This window comes from Mesocricetus auratus, unplaced genomic scaffold, assembly GCF_017639785.1.
Source record: "Mesocricetus auratus isolate SY011 unplaced genomic scaffold, BCM_Maur_2.0 Super-Scaffold_100021, whole genome shotgun sequence".
Taxonomy (NCBI): domain Eukaryota; kingdom Metazoa; phylum Chordata; class Mammalia; order Rodentia; family Cricetidae; genus Mesocricetus; species Mesocricetus auratus.
In genome coordinates, this window is record NW_024429202.1 from 6,020,657 (window position 1) to 6,038,889 (window position 18,233).

The window sequence follows — 18,233 nt, forward strand, 5'->3', positions numbered from 1 at the left end:
ACCCACCTGCCCTACGTGGCCTCGCTACCTGCTTGGAGGCAGAGCTTGACGGAATGGCTCTGCATTGATGTCATGAGCTCCTGCTCTCCTGGGTCTCCCGGTCCCGATCCCTTTGTCTGTGGGTCCCTGTCTCTTTGGTAAACAAGTCCTGGAAATGCAGCCCTGGCCTTTAGGAGTAATGAGTTGAGAGACAGCCAGACAGGGCGAGTCACAAGTCAGGCGGCTGACAGGGCTTTTCGGCTGGAGCAAACAGTGCTGTAGAGGGCGGCCACGTCACTTCGGAACACGAGCTGCTCCGTTTCCATGCAACAGCAGGCTGGGACCTTGTTTAAACAGAGGTGAGGGGGCGACCCAGCCTAGCTGCCAGGCCAGTTCTGGCTGCACAGAGTCCCTTGCTGGCTGCCCCATTTCAGTATTTCCCAGAGCCTTTATTAACAGAGCCACTGAGTACCAAGCTCCATTATCTCCCTGGGGCTTTCCCACATCTTCTGCAGCCAAACTCTCTGTGGAGGCTGTGTCCTGTGAAGGTGGTGAGGGAGGGCCCTTCCGGTCCACTCTTCAGCAGAAACACTAGGTCGTGGGGATGTAGCTCAGTTGGTGGAGTGCTTGCCCTACACGGGTAATGCCTGGGTTCGATCCCCAGCTGCTACATAAACGAGGGTGACATCACTCTCATGCCTGTGACACCAGCACTTGAAAGGTGGAGATGGGAACACTCAGAAGTTCAAGGTCATCCCCTGCCACCCTACTGATTTGGAGGTCAGCCTGAACAAGGCGCAGTTTTGCTTATGCTAACTGAAAATGTGTGGAGACCCACAAAAAAGCCCTTTGGGCTTGGGCTGTGAGGGGTGTGTCCCTGGCCTGGTTTTGGAAGGTCTTCGAGACTGGTCTTGTTTGCTGGCAGACAGCTGGATTTGGGGCCGGGGCAGGGGGGGGGCTGAACTGGTAGAGTGGGGGGGAGGTAGGCAGAGCCAATGGCCACTGAGCCGAAAGGCGTCCTGGGCCTCCAGAGCCAGCATTCCCATTGTCCTTGGGTTGCAGGGGTGACAGGTCAGAGAGGGTCACCAGAGGGTTGCCTAGCGTCTGGGAACTCCCACCGCAGTTGCCATGGCAACCGGGCCAAATCCCACCCCGGTCACATCCTGTGAGGAGATTCAAAAGGGTTGGGGGGCTCAGCCCAGTGATGGGCTTTTAACTCACCCCCTCCAAAGAGGTGGGGGTTGGGGAGCCAGGGAGCTGGGGGAGGGGAGAAGAATGGAAAGAGCCTTGCCTCCATCTGGCCCTCTTCTGCCAGACTACTTAGAAGGACTGGGTGGAAAGGGAGCTTCCAGAGGGGATCAGCCCCGCTCCGCCCCGCTCCGCCCCGCCGCCCACACGCTGCCAACAGTTGTCTGAAGCCTCCCTGCCGGTCAGGGTTCTGGCTTCAGGACTGCAGCCTCACACCCTGGATTCCTCTGTGTCGGCTTTGGTCCTGTAACTAACTTCTCCTTAGCCATCTGGAGATGGAGCCCCTCCCCAGAGGGGCTGGGGTGTGCAGAGAAAAACTACCCCGGGGCGGGGGGCGCTTCGGAACTGCACCTTCAGCACCGACATAGATGAGATGAGAAAGGGCGGGACCGGAGGGCTTGGGAGCATGGCTGCGGGCCACTTTCTGAGTAGTAAGCCAAAGGCCACCTGCCTGCTAAAGATAGGGAGAGGATGGGGCCCCGGGCCAGGGGTCAACTTCCCCTCTCTGGTTCCCAGATGCTAGTCCCTGCTGAGGAGAACAGTAGGGCTGGGGGGCGGGGGTGTCTGTTTCTCCCGAGGGAAAAGGGATAAAGGGTGCGGGCTGTGTTCCAGCCACCCGTCGGCTCCCCTGGAAAGTAAGCTGGTGTGGCTCTGAAAAGCACTGGTAGGACCCTCGGGGAAGGTATCTGTCCGTTTCTGTGGAGGTGGCGGGGGCAGGGCAGTGTGGAGCAGGCCCACTTCTGGAGAGTTCTACAGCTGAGACAGAGGACCCGGCTGCGATCCCTGCCACCCACCTCTGCCACCCCTCCAGACACTGGGGCCCAGCCCTGGCACTCACAGAACCGTGCCGAGCTGGCTTTGGCTGTCTCGGGGAGCCCAGCGGCTGAGAAGCGCACCTGTGCTGGCACCTGCACGGGGAGCCCGCAGGAGCCGTCCGAGGACCGAGTCCTTCCACGCCACTGGCCCGCGGCTGGCCCGCGCCCGCCAAGGCCAGCCTCTCGGGAAGCGGGAACCTTCTGTAGAGTCTGCAGCACGGGCCCTGAATACACCGCTGTCCTGGGGATGTCTCCCACCTGGGAGGGCCTGTCTGTGTCTGTGCTTCGCTGGTTTTCATTTTAATGGTTCTAATTTGAGAATGTGCCGATGTCATTTTTACGAGGTTGGTGTAAAAAAAATTTACAGCCTTTTCCAAAAAGCTTTCTTTAAAAAAAAAAAAAGATCCAAGGGAAGAAAAGTAGAATCATTTGAGGGTTTTATAGTCTCTGCCACCACACACTCTTTGTCCTCACCTTCCCTGAGTAACTTCATTTTTATTTCTCTTCACTGGTGGACAAAGCCCTACTGATCTAGAACCTGGGTCTCCCTCCCACCCCTTCTCCCTGCCAGCCCTCCTTTGATGAGCACTTATTAGACACCTGCTGTTTACTAGCGGGGGTCAGGTACCGGTTTCTATTCAAAGTCTCCCAGAGACCCCCCCCACACCAGGTGCTGGATGAGGTAAGCTTCATCTGAAGTGCCTGGTGTGCATGCTACTGAGGCAGCTCGAGGCTAGCCCACAAACAGCAAGGCTTTGTCTAAAGAACAACAGCAGAAACAGATGGGGCTAAAGGGTGGTTTCAGAGCACTGACTGTTCTCCTGCAGGACTAGGGTTTGATTCCCAGACCCATATGGTGACTCACAACTGTCTGTAACCTGATGCCCTCTCCGGCCTCTGCGGCACTGGGAAAGGATGTGGGGGCAACAAACAAATAAGACCCTACACATTAAAGGAAAAAATATTAAACACAAACAGCCCACCCCGTGACTCAGGCGATGGAAGTGCTTGGCATAAACATATTTATTAAGACCTGAGTTCTGGTCCCTGGGCCCATTTAAAAAGCCGGAATCTGGGTGCTGGAAAGGCGGGGATGGGCAGTTTGTTGGCCAGCCAACTCATCCAAGTTGGCAAGAGTGGGAGAAACCCTGTGTAAAAAGAAAAGGGGAGCTATCGGGGAAGATTCCAGAATTGACCACTGGTCTCCACGTGCAGACTCTTGTGTGCACACACACGCACGCAGAGGAACATGTGCACACACATGTATACAGAGATATAAAACAAAAAAAAACCTGCCCTTATTTAATGAGTTGCTCCAAGTCTCTAGAATTCAGCCTCAGCCTGCTACTTGGCTGCGGGGAAGGGGTGTGTGTGTGTGTGTGTGTGTGTGTGTGTGTGTGTGTGTGTGTGTGTGTGTTTAGGGGGAAGGTCTTGCTGTGTAGCCCAGGCTGGCCTCAGGATCCTCCTGCCTCTGCTTCCAGGCGCTGGGATTAAATGCGTGTACCACCTGGCTGGCCTGGGTGTGGTTTATGATACACCCCATGCTTTGCTTTCACTACCTCAGGGCCTTTCTGCCACTGTTTTCCAGTCGCGAGTACTCTCCCTGGGAAGAGTTAGCCTCTTGTGCAGTGAGGTGTCTCCGTAGAGGTGGCCCTTGGCCATGTTTTACGTAGTCTGCCGTCCTCAGCCTGAGGCTTAGCTGTGTGGGGTTTTCCTGCGTGCCCACTAAGCTAGGGAGCTCAGGTAGTTACGAGTTCCTCCTTGAACTCGACAGTGGCTCCTGGGACGACAGGCCAGTAACTAGACTGCCCTGGCCTGACGCTGACAGCCTTTGGTAAGATTGCATTGCGTCTCAGATTTGAGGCTCCGGGAGGGGCAGCTGGAGGCAGCACTCCTGGACACCTGGTCCCCGCCTCGCCTCCATCCAGCCTGCCCTCAGCGCATTAACGATCAACACAGGACCAACATGGTGGCTCATGGCCTACAGGTACTCGCCCTGTGAGCTTAGTGGTCTGAGTTGACCCCTGAAGCTCACATAAATATCAACAAATATGGAAGGGGCTGAATTCCAGTTTTGTCAAAAACTTTCCAGAGGCAGACAAGAAAGTGTGGATTTTCGGAGTTAGACAAGAAAGCACCACAGGTGAATGCAGTCCACTGATGTGGGCTCTCAGAGGCCCCGCCCATCACCCAGGCCGGCTCTCGGAGGCCCCGCCCATTACCCTGGCCGGCTCTCGGAGGCCCCGCCCATCACCCAGGCTGGCTCTCGGAGGCCCCTCCCATCATCACCCAGGCCTGCCCTGGCTCCTTCCTGGCACAGAGCTCAGCTTCAGGCCTGGTGAACTTCGGGTCTGCTTTTGCCACTGTGTCTCTGGGTGAGCCCTAGACCTCTTTCTGGATCTCCACGTTCTGTTTTCTTTTAATTTATTTAGTTTCATTTTATATGAGTTGGTGTTTTGCCTGCCTGCATGTCTGGTTGAGGGTGTCAGATTCCCTGAAACTTGAGTTACAGACAGCTGTGAGCCATCGTGTGAGTGCTGGGAATTGAACCTAGGTCCTCTGGTATAGCAGTCAGTCCTCTTAACCACTGAGCCATCTATCCAGCCCTGATCTATATGTTCTTATCTGTTAACCTGTGTAACATTCCTGTACTGATGGGATAGGCATAACTAACATTTGAACCCCAGTTGGCTGGATGCTCTCCAACACTGTTATATTTCTGCCCTTCCAGCATATTCCTGACACACACACACACACACATGCAAACACAAATGCGTGCTCGAACACACACACACACACACACACACACACACACACACACGCAGGGAAGGGTGGGAGGGAACAATACAAACTGGGGTCTCTGCCTGAAGGTTCTGAACATCCCATCTTCAACCCCACATCCTCATCCCAGAGGTGCGAGGCCTCAGTCCCTGAGATTTGTTTTTTTGTCACAACCCCCAACCCTGTTCCCACAGCTAGCCTTGCATCCGCCTCCATTCTATACCCTTGCTGGGAGCTTTCCTATGTCACCCCTCCACCATGAGTGCTGTCCTGATTGCCGGGACCCTGCTGACTTGGGGCCTAGATTGGGGGGGGGAGCTGCTCAGCTCCGTAAGAGAAGGTACAGGTGAAGGGTGCGAGCCAGAAGAGGTGCAGTGATATCTCCATACATACACCTGTGCTCATGCATGCCCATGCACGCACGCACGCGCGCGCGCACACATAGACAGACAGACAGACAGACACACACACACACACACACACACACACACACACAGTGGCTCCAGTCCTGGTCAGCATCACTGAAGAAGGTGAGCTGTGAGGTCAGGGCCTGTGGCTTCCATGTCTCAGGCTGTGAGGTCAGTGGTTTATTTAACCCTCAGTGGCAGGGGCAGATGCTGGCACTTGGTGCTTTACACTAATGAATGAAACTTCAATGCTTTAGACCTACCTGACCCATTGGGCAAACAATCTACAAAGACAGCCTAGGCGGGGGGATGCCCAAGGCTCCAAGAGCACCATCCTCAGCCAGGTACATGAACAGCAAAGCTCATGGCATAGAGTACAGCCCAGGACAGCAGTTACTGCCCACTGAGGGAGCGATCGAAGTGTGGCATGCTGCGGCCATCTGAGGAGGGGGGCTTAGACCAGAGTCCTGGAGTCTGTCAACATGCACCACTATAGCATGTTCTTTAGGTGGTACCACATTCCAGATGGGTCCAGGCTGGCTCTAGGAAAGAGAGAGGAACTTGCTTTCCTAACCCTCCAGGCCAAGGCCCCTGTAAATCTTGTAATTTCGTGCTCCAGGGAGCCACAAAGAGAGTTGGTGAGGAGTGAATTCAGCTCCCCTGGCCACTCTGCAGCCTCAGAGACTGGGCCAGGCTCTCTCCCCAACTTCTGTTGCACCCTCCCCACTGACTAATGTCCCTTTTGAATCACCGGTGCTGGCCAGCTCGGGGGTCAGTCCCCACTCCCACCCATTACTGCCCGCCCGTCTGTGTGATCTCCACCTCTAGAGGACAAGGAGCATTATGTGTGGTCAGATCCGGGAGAGCCAGGCAACAGAGGCCAGAATTCCTTCCCGAGGGGCCCCTGGGCGGCACCTTGTCTTTCTACACCCATTGCCATCCTCTCTCCCTGTAGTTTCTCAGTGTCTTGACCAAGAAAAGTCCTGTTTCTGTTTCTAAAGCATCCCGACTCCGCCTGGAAGTCTGAGCCATTTGGAGGAAGGAGCAGGGGGTGGTTGGGGAACGGGGCTGCCGAGGAGCACACACGTTCCCATAGATACACCAGTGAGTATTTAGATAGTGTCCTAAGGTAAACTAGGCTGAAGCCCCAGGAAGCAGTGCCGGTCAACACTGGGAAGGGCCACGCGGGTGCATTGTATGTTTATAGTTTATACTGAGCACACAGTGGGCGCTCAGAGGGTGTTTGCTGAGCTTTGAGTGTCCACCACACATCCGGGATACTGCTGGGGCTGGAGGTGTGGCTCGGTGGTAGCCGCTGGCCTAAGGGCGTGGAGGAGACCCTGGGTTGGATCCTCAGAAGTCAGAGGAGAGGAGAGAAGAGAGTTTTACCTTCAAGATGCTGGGGTAGGAGGATGAAATGCCCGTGAGGAAGAAACAGGCGCACGTGCCAGTGTGAGAGCCAGCTACGCGTTGGGCGCCGTCATGTCGATGTGCCAAGTGTGGGCCCATGGCAGTGGATAAGTAGAACAGCCACCTGGGAATCATTGAGAAGAAAGGGCATACACTTCCTGAATGCCAATGAGGCGCCAGCCCTGGTCTTCTGGTCCTTCCGCGTGGCTCTGAAGTGGGTAGTGTCCCAGTTGTATAGATAAAGAGACAGAACCACCAAGAGATGGAATGGCTTACCCAAGGCCGCAGCCGGTGAGCTCCAGAGCTGGAACTGCAGCCTGCATCTGCCTGGTGCCAAAGCCCTGTCTCCAGGCTCTCTAGGAGGCCTTTGAGGAACCTGGAATCTACTGGACAGGTCCCCGCGGTTGCCACCTCCACATCTTGGGGACAGGGTGTTGGCTGGGCCCAGAGGAGCACTTTCCTGGGTCCCGTTGACCAGTGTGCTACCAGACTTACCATTCCGTCCGCTGGCTGCACTCCCACCCCCACCCCATTCCTAGAGTCCCTTGGCTTAGTCCTTTGTCACTGTGGCCACCAAACCCAGTCACTCATGTGACTGATCCTTTAGACACAGCCTTCAAATCTGATGGGTTTCTTCAGGGCCACTGACCCTTCCCTCCACCACTCCCCCACCCCACCCCTGCCTCACCCCCACCCCACCCCCGCCTCACGTGTGCCCTAGCTTCAAGGCAGTGCAGCCCCGGTGGCTTCCCTGACTGGTCAGTTGATCTTTGGGGCAAGTTACTTAACCTCCTAGAGATTTGGCTGCCTTGTCTGGAAGAGAAGGCTGATAAGCCCTAACTCATAGTTTTGTAAAGGACAATCTAGAGCGTCCTAATGCCCCAGGATGGTCTGGTCTTGAACATAGTGAGTTCCAGGGCAGCCGGGGCCTGCCTCAAAAAACAAGCAAACATCTGAAGCACCAGACCCCTGGATTCTCAGCAAAGAAAGAGCGCCTCCTACTGTCCTACTCGTTCACCCTCCTGCACACGCACCTGGAGTCCTTGTGACCCTTGACCCTTTCCTTGTGACCCTTGACCCTTCCTTTGCTGTCCCAGTTGAAAACTAATGATCCCCAGGTGAGCCCTAGAAGACTGCTGTGATCCCTACCTTGACATTCTCAGGGACCCCTGCCTCCATCCCTACCCCATGTGGACCCCTTATCCCCCCCACTGCCCAAATTGTGCTCTCATCCATGATCCCAGCCACTTCTGAGGCTTTGCTGGGCCCCACACCGACTCAGCCCCGTCTTACAGGCTCTCCAGGTGGCCCGGCAGTTCCTGTTGCAGCAAGCCTCCAGCCTGAACTCCCCGGGGAACAATGACAGCAAACAGTCGGCCTCTGCAGTGCAGGTGAGGGGGCGCGCCCACCAGGACCAGGCTGGGCTCGGATGGAGGGCAGAGGCTCGGGAGATGTGCTTGGCACGTGGGGGTGGGCGTCAAAGACCCCTCAGAGCAAGCTGGTCTTCCCAGCCCCCACACTCCTGAAAGGTACAGTCACTGCAGGGTGGGGCGAGGCACCAACACCTCCCCTGCCTCCACCTGATCGGCCAGGCCTGGGTCCGCCTGGCTTCTTTGTCTACACCTCTCTCTGGACCTGACTCACTGGGGTTCCTCCCACTGGTCCTCCCTCCTCCCCACGTGTTACTCTGTCCCTAAGCTGGGTCTTGGCCCCTCCCAGATTTCTCAGTTGAAGAATCACTGAGTCCCCTCCCCCTTGTCTCTCCCTGTTTCCTGTCTCTTGCCATCCCTGTCTCCTCTGTCTTCCTTTGCACAATCTGCCCTTTTCCCCCTCCCCCTCCCCCCAGCCTGTCGGCCCATCTGGCTGGCTGGAGGGGAAGGGGGAGCGGCAGGGAGTGGGGGGAGCCTGCCCTTCTGTTTACCTTTTGTGGCACAAAGAACTTGGGAGAATTGCAGTCTGGGTCCCCATGGGTCACTACTCTGGCCAGCCGCTTCCTCCCAGCCGCAGAGCCCCTCCGCCGTGGCAGAGGGGGTGGTTGGGACAGAGGACGGGATTAAGCCGGGCTCTGGAAGGAAGTTTATGTGAGGGGGATGGGGTGAGCCCTGTGCAGACCTGTTCCTGAGCCTCTGGGGTCCAAGGGGACCTGGAGGACTTAGGGAAACGGACTTTAGATAGGCTCAGGGACGAAAGACTGAGCGTGGTCCTGGGAGGGGGCTCAGTGCTCACGAAGTTACCTGTGATTTTTTTCTTTCTGTGTTTGAAAAGCGCTTTGAAAGGGTTCAAGGTGCCAGCCTCGGCCACCAGAGCAACCTGAGAGTTCTTCCAGTGGGAGCTGGCAAAGGGCTGTGGCTGAGGCTGGGGAGGACAGAGTCTGAAAAGGCATCCCGGGAGGGGGCAGATCTCAAAGGGAGACAGTTCTCATGGGGTATGTGGCTAGGTCTCCGAGGATGAGGGACCTCTCCAGGGATGTTCCCTGGGTCGACAGTGACCTTCCCATGCTGGCCTATCTTAGTAGAGGTGAGAACTGTGAAGCAGGAACCCCCCACACACACACACTGTGTGCACATATATGTGTGTGCGTGGAGGCCAGAGGATAGCGTCACATGTCATCCCCGAGACAGTCTCTCAGTGGAGTGGCCTGGAACTCAGCAGTTAGGTTACACCGGCTGGTCCCAGGGGTGGGTGTTGAAGATCAAACTCCAGGCCTTCTCAAGAATTTAACTAAATGAACCCCCTCCACTCCCCCCACCAGCCTAGATGTAGAGTGCTTACCCAAGGCTGGCCCTTTATAAGTATCCCGGCACTTTGTCCTCATACCCATGGGACAGCTGCTATTATTAATTCATTTTCAAATGAGAAAGCCAAGGCTCAGAGAGAGTATCTAACTAACTAGTCTAAAGTCACTCCATGCCCTAATTTCTGTCGCTGTGATAGAAGACCCTGACGAAAACCAGCTCAGGGAAGGAAGGATTTGTTTGGCTCACAAGTCCAGGTTCCATGCCACGAATGCAGGGAAGTCAAGGCAGAAACTCAGGGCGGCTAAGCGCAGCACAGCAGAGCAGAGAGAATGGATGCATGTGTGCGTGTGTGCCTGGTGTCAGCCCGCCTCCTCTGCTCTTCCTCAGGCCAGGGAGTGCTGCAAGCATGCCACTTACTTTAAGGCTGGGTCCCACCCCCACCCATCAATTAATGTAATCAAGGCAGTCTCCTGTAGGCGGTCCCACAAGCCAGTTGTATCTAGACAATCCCCTCGAGTGATTCTAGGTTGTGTCAAGTTGACAGAACCAACTGCAGCATCCTACAAATAAAGGCAGAGACTAGACCACTTAAGAACCGGCGCCTCTCAAGTCCCTGGGATCCCAGGGACCTAGCTGGGGCTGAGTTTCTCCCCAGCCCTGTTTGTCCTGCAGCCAGGTCTGCCTCCCATGCTGCACACTCCACCTTCACCGTCTCTGATGGGGTTGTGGAAACGATGTCCTCAAGAAGCACTCAGGGCCAGGAGTCTAGAAATAGTTTCCTGTGAGCTTCGGGCTAGAGGAGAAATGGGAGAACCAAGGCTGGCCCTTAGCAGAAAGTGTGTGCTGTGGATTTGGGACCTGAGTGATGCGGACAATGGAGGAAGCTGTTGGGGTCCCACGGGCACGTTCTGCTCCGGGAGAGGCCGCTTGTCCCTCACCTCCAGCTTCGTTTACCGTCTCCCTGCAGCCAGCCTCGGTGAGCTTGGAGACGGCATTAAGGTGGAGGAGTGCCTGTCACTGGAGGTGAGCAGTCGGCCAGGAAGGAGTTTGGAGGAGGCAGCCAGGGCCAGCGTTGACGCTGTCTCAGCTCCATGGTTCTAGAAGTTGTGCCATTGCTTTGGCTTTGTATTTTATGGGTTTTTGTCTTGTGGGTGTTTTTCCTTGTTTTGTCACACCTGGTTTATGTTGGACAAGTTCTGACCACTCCTTCCCATCCCTGCTTTAGTTTGTCCTTTCACACAGGGTCTCATGCTGTCGTCCTGATTGGCCTGGAATTTACTCGATAGGCCAGGCTGACCTCAGATTTAGGTAATCCTCCTGCCTCAGCCTCTGCATGCTGGGATCACAGGCATTAGACCCCCTTCCTCGGCACCACTGTCTGCCTCGCTTAGCGTCAGTACACGGTCAGCCTGGGGATCTTCTGCTCGTTTGCAAGGGGGCAGACCCGAACCATATGGCGGCTTGAAGCCCCAAGCTACTCCCGCCTCCAGGGACCCCAGAGTCTGTCCTTCAGGAGTCGAACTGGGATCCATTCCAACCCTCAGCTCCTAGATACATTCCCTTCACGTCAGGCACTGTCTCATTTCCTTGTGATCAGCCTGCCTTACCCGGTCCTCTGCCCCCCAAATGTGTACAGGACTGGGGCCCGAGTCGAGTTGGCCTTCCTCCCTTCCTCCCTTGCTTCCTTCCTTCCTCCCTTCCTCTCTCGTTTCCTTCCTTCCCTCCCTCCCTTCCTTCCTTCCTTCTTCCCTTTTGGTTTTTTTTGTTTGTTTTTTATTTTTTATTTCGTTTTGGTTTTTGAGACAGGGTTTCTCTGTAGTTTTGGAGGCTGTCCTGGAATCTGGTCTGTAGACCAGGCTGGCATCGAACTCACAGAGATCCATCTATCTGCTTCCCCAATGCTGGGATTAAAGGCGTGCACCACCACCTGACTGAGTTTCTTTTTATTCTTACCATATTATTATTAGTTTTCCAGTCTGGGTCAGTGTCTCATGTATCCCAAGATAACCTTGAACTCATGACCCTCCTGCCTCCTCCTTTCTAGTCCTGACATTACAGGTGTACCACTACATCTGATTGTATGCAGTGCTGGGGTTCCACCCCAGGGCTTTTGCATGCTAGGCAAGAGCTCTACCCACAGGGCCCCAACCCAGCCCTAGGGTTGAAGCTTCAAAGAGGGCAGTCACCCTAAGATCTCAGCCACAGGGCCTTCAAGTTGGACTAGCCCAGCTCCTGTCTGCCAGCCTATGGTGGGACCCTGTCCTTGGTAGATAAGTACTCAGGTCCCAGTGCTGTCCCCGCCATCTGACCTGTCTGATTCACTTCCAGGTAAAAATGGGGCCTGAAAACAGAAGCACACAACCCCCACCCCCCCACTCCCCACCCCCAGCCACCCAGGCTTGAAGCAAGGTCTGTGCTTGTGACTAAAAACTGAATTGTCACCTCCTTCAAGCCGATCTGGGCTGGGAGTACTGGGGAAAGCTCAGGAGTGGAGCCCAGACACTGGTTGTGGGTGCAGAGAAGAGTCGGGGCAGTGAGACTTCTGGTGGGGGGGGAGGGGTGTCTACGGCCACCGCAACTCCCCGCTTGCTCCCCTTGCTTGAGGATTTTCTTTTCCCTTCCTTCCTTCCTTCCTTCCTTCCTTCCTTTCTTTCTATTTTGAGACAGGGTTTCTCTGTGTATCCCTGGCTGTCCTGGAACTCTCTCTATAGACCAGGCTGGCCTCGAACTCACTGATATCCACCTGTCTGCCTCCCCAGTGCTGGGATTACAGGAGTGCACCACCACTCGGTGCTTGGGGATTTTCTAATCTCTGGTTTAAGGCGTGGGAAGCAACCCTACTTCCCCTGCCCCACGGGCCAGGCTGGGCTTGAGGGACTTGAGGGACGATCCCTTGGACACCCAGTTTGTCCTGCCCCAGGACTGCTTGCTGGCCTTGCTTCCTGACAGGCCATTCTCCTGTCGTCCCTCCGGGTCCTAGGGCCTGCACCGTTCTGGCCAGGTGTGGAAGGCGCTTCAGCTCAGGGAGCATCTGTGTGTCAGGTCCTGTATCAGGGCATGGGCATGGGAGACTGGAGTGTGTGTGCAGGGCTCACAGACTGGTGGGGATGCGGACAGCCCCATCAGAGCACCTGTTCGCCACAGTAGGGCTGTGTAGTGGCCCAAACTGCCTTGTGACTGAGGTAATTCAGGGAAGGTAGGGCTATGGGTGAATATGATATCCTTGTTTTTTCCCTGAACCATTAGTGCTGTCGGTGAAACCCTCTGCCCCTTCTGGGGAGTTCTAACAGGCTCAGGAGCTTCTCTGCTTGGGCTCTGGGAGCCCTTGGTTCTTATAGCCCAGTTCCTGTGTCTGATGTCTGAGGACAGTGACCTCCCACATAGGGCAAGCGACTCCAAGCCTGCTGACCTACTATGCATTCTGCTCCACTGTAAATAGGACTCCATTCACCTGCACACTCACCAGAACGGTCCCAGCAGTGTGTGCCGTGAACATGAGCGTTCAGAGTGACGCCAGGTGGGATCATGTCAAGCGCCTGGAATTTGCTGTGTTCACCAGGCTGGTCTCAAACTCATAAACTCTGCCTGTGTGCTGGGATTATGGGCCATGACATGTCCGCAGATGGGATAACTTTTAACTATCTCCCAGCCGCTCTCCTAAGCAGGCTCAGCTGGTAGTCTCAAACATAAGAGCTGGAAGTGGCCGGGTGGCCTGTTCCGATGCCGCCTCATCTCCCACACCTGGAACCGTGCATCCCGAAATCACAGCCTTTATAGACCATTGCTGTGCGCTAGCCCCCGACTACTGTTATCGTTAGCCGTCTGGTAGCCTGAAGAGTTGATGCTGTAATCTCAGCATTTGGAAGACTGGGCCAAGAGGAGTTCAAGACCAGCCTGGGCTATAGAGTGGAAATGTCTTCAAATGAGAGTATGGAGGCATAGGCCTGTAATCCCAGCACTTTGGGAAATAGAAGGGTTAGGAGTTCAAAGCCAACCTGGGACCCGTGATGAGATCCTGCCTGATCACTACCTGCAAACAAACAAATAAATAAATCCATTGAAAACAAAAAAATCAGAAGAGACACAGCCCCATGGGTGGCAGAGCCAGAATGTGAACCCAGCAGGCACTCTGGAGGGCAAGTCTGCCGTGCCCCAGGTACCACCTCTGACTGATGGGTGCATCCCACAGGTGCCCGTGTCTGTGGCCATGATGTCGCAGCAGATGCTTACTCCTCAGCAGATGCAGCAGATCCTGTCACCCCCTCAGCTGCAGGCCTTGCTGCAGCAGCAACAAGCTCTCATGCTCCAACAGGTGAGTCTAGTCCCCGGCCGGCTCCCTCCCTGAGCCTCACTGAGGACCTATGCCATGGAAGAAACCAGAGAGACTGCCCAGGCCAGACAGAGCTGCATTCCTTCAGGGCTGCTGGGAAAGTCCTCAGCTGCCTCCCACCCTTCCTTCCCACATGCTGGCCTCGCTTCTGTCTTTAGAACTCTGGGGGAGCGGGGTAAAGTACTGGAACACCACGCCCCCCATCCCCGCCACACACACACACACACACACACACACACACACACACACACACACACACACACACACACACACACACACAGAGTGACATGCCGGAGAGATCGGATGAACACTGTCCCTGCCTGGCCGTGTTCATGGAGCTCTCATGCCCTGCCTGCAGGAGCCTGGGCGAGGCAGGGCTGGGTTTGCATCTAGCGGCCCCTGCAAACCCCCCCCCCCTTGTCCCCTCAGCTGCAGGAATATTACAAGAAGCAGCAAGAGCAGCTCCACCTGCAGATTCTCACCCAGCAGCAGGCTGGGAAACAGCAGCCCAAAGAGGTAAGTGCTGCAGAGCCCGGCAGAGTTCTCCAGTCCCACCTTCGGCAGCCCGGCCGGCCGTCTCCAGTGCCATAGAAAGAATGGCCTTGTGAGATTGGAGGAAGACATTGGGGGAAGGGTCCAAAGAAGAAGTTAGGGGTGGACATTCACACGCCTCCAGTTCTTTATCCCTACCCATCTCTCTCTTTGCCTCAAACTGTATTGTCTCTGCACACGTGTGTAGAAGTGTGTGCAAGTCACCGGATGTGTCTGATGGCCTTTGCTTATCGGATTCATGTGACGCCATCTTGCTGCCCACTTTGTCCCTTGGTGAGCCGGCTGCCCCACCCGGAGGACCCTGAGCAGTGGGCCTCCCACACCGTAGCCTGCCCTGGCTTCTGTCCTGGTCCCGTGATGCCCCCCCCAGCTTCCTCTCACAGCTCCCCCCCCCCAGCTTCTGTTCCACCTCCCGCCACAGTGCCTCCTGGGAGGTCACATGGGGTCCCTCGGATCCCAGGGGTCCCAGCCGTGTCTCCCTCATGACTGGGCTGCAGCCCCTCCCCAGAATGCTGCTCTGAAGCTAGCCAGGGGGGAATTCCCCGTGCCTGCAGCTTTCAGTCTCTCAGCTCTGCCTTTGAATCTAGGCCGTTTATTCTCTTGCCTCAAAGGATTGCCACCCCTCCTACACACCAGCCCCCTCCCCAGGGCGGGCAGGCAGAGATACCCTGGCCTCCCAAACATCCAGGACATGCTTGGCTCTCTGGGCTTAGAAAACTTGCCGACAGTCTGACTTGTCAGTGCCTGTGTGGAGGACTGAATGGGGCGGGGTGGGGAACACGGATTCAGAACCAGGAGCTTGTGTCTGGGCAACGTTGATGTCACTGTTCCAGGACCCCGCTGAGGCTGGCAGCCAGGTCCCATCTACTCCTTTAATACTTCCCCGCCCTAGAAGAAGGGGGGGCTCTGGGCGTGTGGGAAGGGTCTCCTCCAGGTGGGAGTGGTCCCCAGATCTGACAGGCTCATCCATCACTGTGATGAGAACCCCCCCACCCACCCACCCAGGCGCACAGCTGCGGTGTGCATAGAAGAAGCTGCCGCCAAGGAGGAGGAGGGAGGAGGGAGGGCGTCGTGCTGCGTGTCTGGGTCTGGCTGTGTGTGTTTGCGCGTGTGCGTGCGTGCGTGCATGCGTGTGTTTACTGCGAGAAGGCATGCAGCCCTATGGAAGCTGGGCCGGGAGCAGAGAAGCTGCAGCTGCAGAGGCCACCACGACAGCTCCAGGGGCTGACAGGCCCTGGGAGGGGGTGGCGGCAGTGTGGGGGCCAGATGGCACGGCTGAGGCCAACGGCGCCCCTCTCTGCCCACCCCCCTCGGGCTCCCTCCCAGGCTCTGGGGAACAAACAGCTGGCCTTCCAGCAGCAGCTCCTGCAGATGCAACAGTTGCAGCAGCAGCATTTGCTCAACCTGCAGAGGCAGGGGCTGGTCAGCCTGCAGCCCAGCCAAGCCTCGGGGCCCCTCCAGGCCCTCCCGCAAGGTGAGCGATGCCCCGCCCCGCCCCCAGCCCCACAGCTTCCACCAAGCCCTGGGTGAGGCACGGACTCTGTTGTGCTCCCAGCCAGCCAGCCTCTCTCTCTGCAGCAGCCGTGTGCCCCACAGACCTGCCTCAGCTGTGGAAAGGCGAGGGTGCCCCAGGGCAGCCTGCTGAGGACAGCGTCAGGCAGGAGGGGCTGGACCTCGCCAGCCCAGCTGCCACTGCTACCTCGTTCGCCAGCCCCCCCCAAGGTCTCCCCACCCCTCTCCCACCACCCCTTACCCAATGGACAGCCCACTGTGCTCACATCTCGGAGAGACAGGTACGGATGGCCCTAGGCGTAGCACGTGCCAAGGCCTTCCTTGCTCTGGGCTATATCTGGGACCCCAAGGGTGGCAGCATGGTGGGGACTGGGAGGGGGGGAGGGAAGGGGAGGGGACTGGAGCTCAGGGGCCCAGGTGTACAGAATGGAAAGCCAGCAGTCAGACAAAAGCTGGGCCCAGGGCTGCTGAGGAGGGGCGGGGCGGGTTCTGACCACCCTGTTTCCTCCCCTTCCAGCTCCTCCCATGAGGAGACCCCCAGTTCCCACCCCCCTTTATGGACATGGAGAATGCAAATGGCCAGGCTGTGAGACCCTGTGTGAAGACCTGGGCCAGTTTATCAAGTAGGTGTCGCCCGGCCTCTCCCTGCAGGGCCCCTCTCTGTCCAACCTGCTCCAGTACCTCTTGTCACCTGTGGCCCTGATTTCCCAGCTGAGCTGAGCTGCGGGCCAGCTCTTCCTCTGCTCTCCCGCCCATCCCCATAGTTCTGCTGGCAGCTGTCCACCCGCCCCCAGAACAGGGATGTCAGCGGAGGAAGCCTATCTCCCCGCATCCCGGAGAGGACGGCCAGCTGAGGACAGGCGGGGCGGGAGGCAGCCCGCCGCCACCACAGTGCCAAGCTCTGTCACTGACTGATTAACTCCGCTGTCTCCCGGACCCTTGCAGCATCAGGGTCAAACAAATTGTTTTCACGCTTCGTCAGAGGTTTACTTAATTAGTTCATTTGCAATTAGATCTCTCTGTAGCCCGGTTTTAGCTAAGACATCAAAGGAGGCTGAGGAGAAGGCTTCCTCCGTTGCTGCCCCCCTTTGTCCCGCCCTTTTCTCTTTGTATCTTATTCCGTCTGCTTTTCTGGCTGAGGGCTGGCTGACAGAGTTGGGGGTGGAGGATGGGTTGGAGAGGTGAAAGCTCAGGGCTCACTCTCTTCCCTGCTCTCCTCCCCTCTAAGACACCTCAACACAGAACACGCCTTGGATGACCGGAGCACAGCCCAATGCCGCGTGCAGATGCAGGTGGTCCAACAGCTGGAGATCCAGGTGTGATCCCAGGGCGTGCAGGGAGGAGCACACAGAGGACCCAGACTTGCCCACCAGGGCAGTGAGGGTCCTGGGAGGGTCCTGTGGCCAGAGCCAACATCTAATGCTCTCGGGGTCTTAATTACCACGGAGTGAGGCGAGGACCGATGAGTTGGAGGCTGTGTGCTCAGGGAGGTGTTCCGTGCTGTGCAAACACAAGGCTGCTGTGAGTGACTGGTGTGCAGTCTGCTTTCAGCCACCTTAGTGGCTCACGGAGTCCTCGGAGCAGCCTGCCATGCCTGCACTAACCCCATCCCCATGTGACATAGGCACGGAGGGCCCGGGGAATGGAGGAACCCGGATTAGAACCAGAAACCCTGGCTCCTGAGTGGAGTCAGTCAGCCACCCGTGTTTAACCATCTCTGGCTTCTAACAGGGCGCCCTGGGAGAGGGGGTAGTTGTAAAAGATGCCTCAACTTTTATGAATGGAGGAAGTAAGCCATTCATCATTCCCACATACCTCTCCAGTAGTGAGCTAGGCCAGCCCTGGGGTGTGGTTCAGCCACAGATTCTGCCTTCCGTGGGGAGGAAGGGCACATGGCTGCCCATGTGTAAGGATGGCAAAGGCTGAGCCTAGGATGTCCATGGAGAGAGGGAGAGAGCATCACATCCTGACCTGAGTGTGTGGAGGTCCAGAGGGCCAAGAATAGCTGAGGCCTTCGGGAAGTTTTCACAAGTGAGGCACAGAGGGAGCAAACACCTCTGTATGTGTGTGTGTGAGTGTGTGAGATAGTGTGAGTGTGCGTGTGTCTGTGGTTGTGTATGTGTATGAAGTGTGTGAGTGTATATATGTGTGAGAGGGAGTAAACACCTGTGTGGGAGAGAATGTCTGTAAGATAGTATGAGTATGTGTGTGTGAGCATGTGAGTGTATGTGTGTGAGTATGTGCATGAGAGTGTGTGAGTGTATATATGTGTGGGTGGTGTATATGCGTGTGAGTGTATATGTATGAGTGTGAGTGTATATATGTGTGTATGAGTATGTGTGAGTGTATATATGTGTGAGAGTGTGAGTGTATGTATGAGACTGTGTGTGAGACTATGGGAGAGAGAATGTGTGAGCGTCGGGGCTTTCTGAGGGGTACTCTGGTCAAGGATAGCATGTAT

General features: G+C 56.4%; 1 protein-coding gene across 1 annotated transcript in view; it reads left to right on the forward strand.

Annotated features, from left to right (window-relative positions):
* The window catches only part of Foxp4 (forkhead box P4), a 54,358-nt gene that overhangs the window by 25,465 nt on the left and 10,660 nt on the right, over positions 1 to 18,233 (forward strand). The window contains 9 exon segments of the mRNA XM_005072395.4: positions 7,936 to 8,031; positions 13,568 to 13,690; positions 14,138 to 14,224; positions 15,587 to 15,734; positions 15,839 to 15,972; positions 15,974 to 16,053; positions 16,290 to 16,320; positions 16,322 to 16,395; positions 17,001 to 17,088. Coding sequence (XP_005072452.1) covers positions 7,936 to 8,031; positions 13,568 to 13,690; positions 14,138 to 14,224; positions 15,587 to 15,734; positions 15,839 to 15,972; positions 15,974 to 16,053; positions 16,290 to 16,320; positions 16,322 to 16,395; positions 17,001 to 17,088 — 861 coding nt within the window.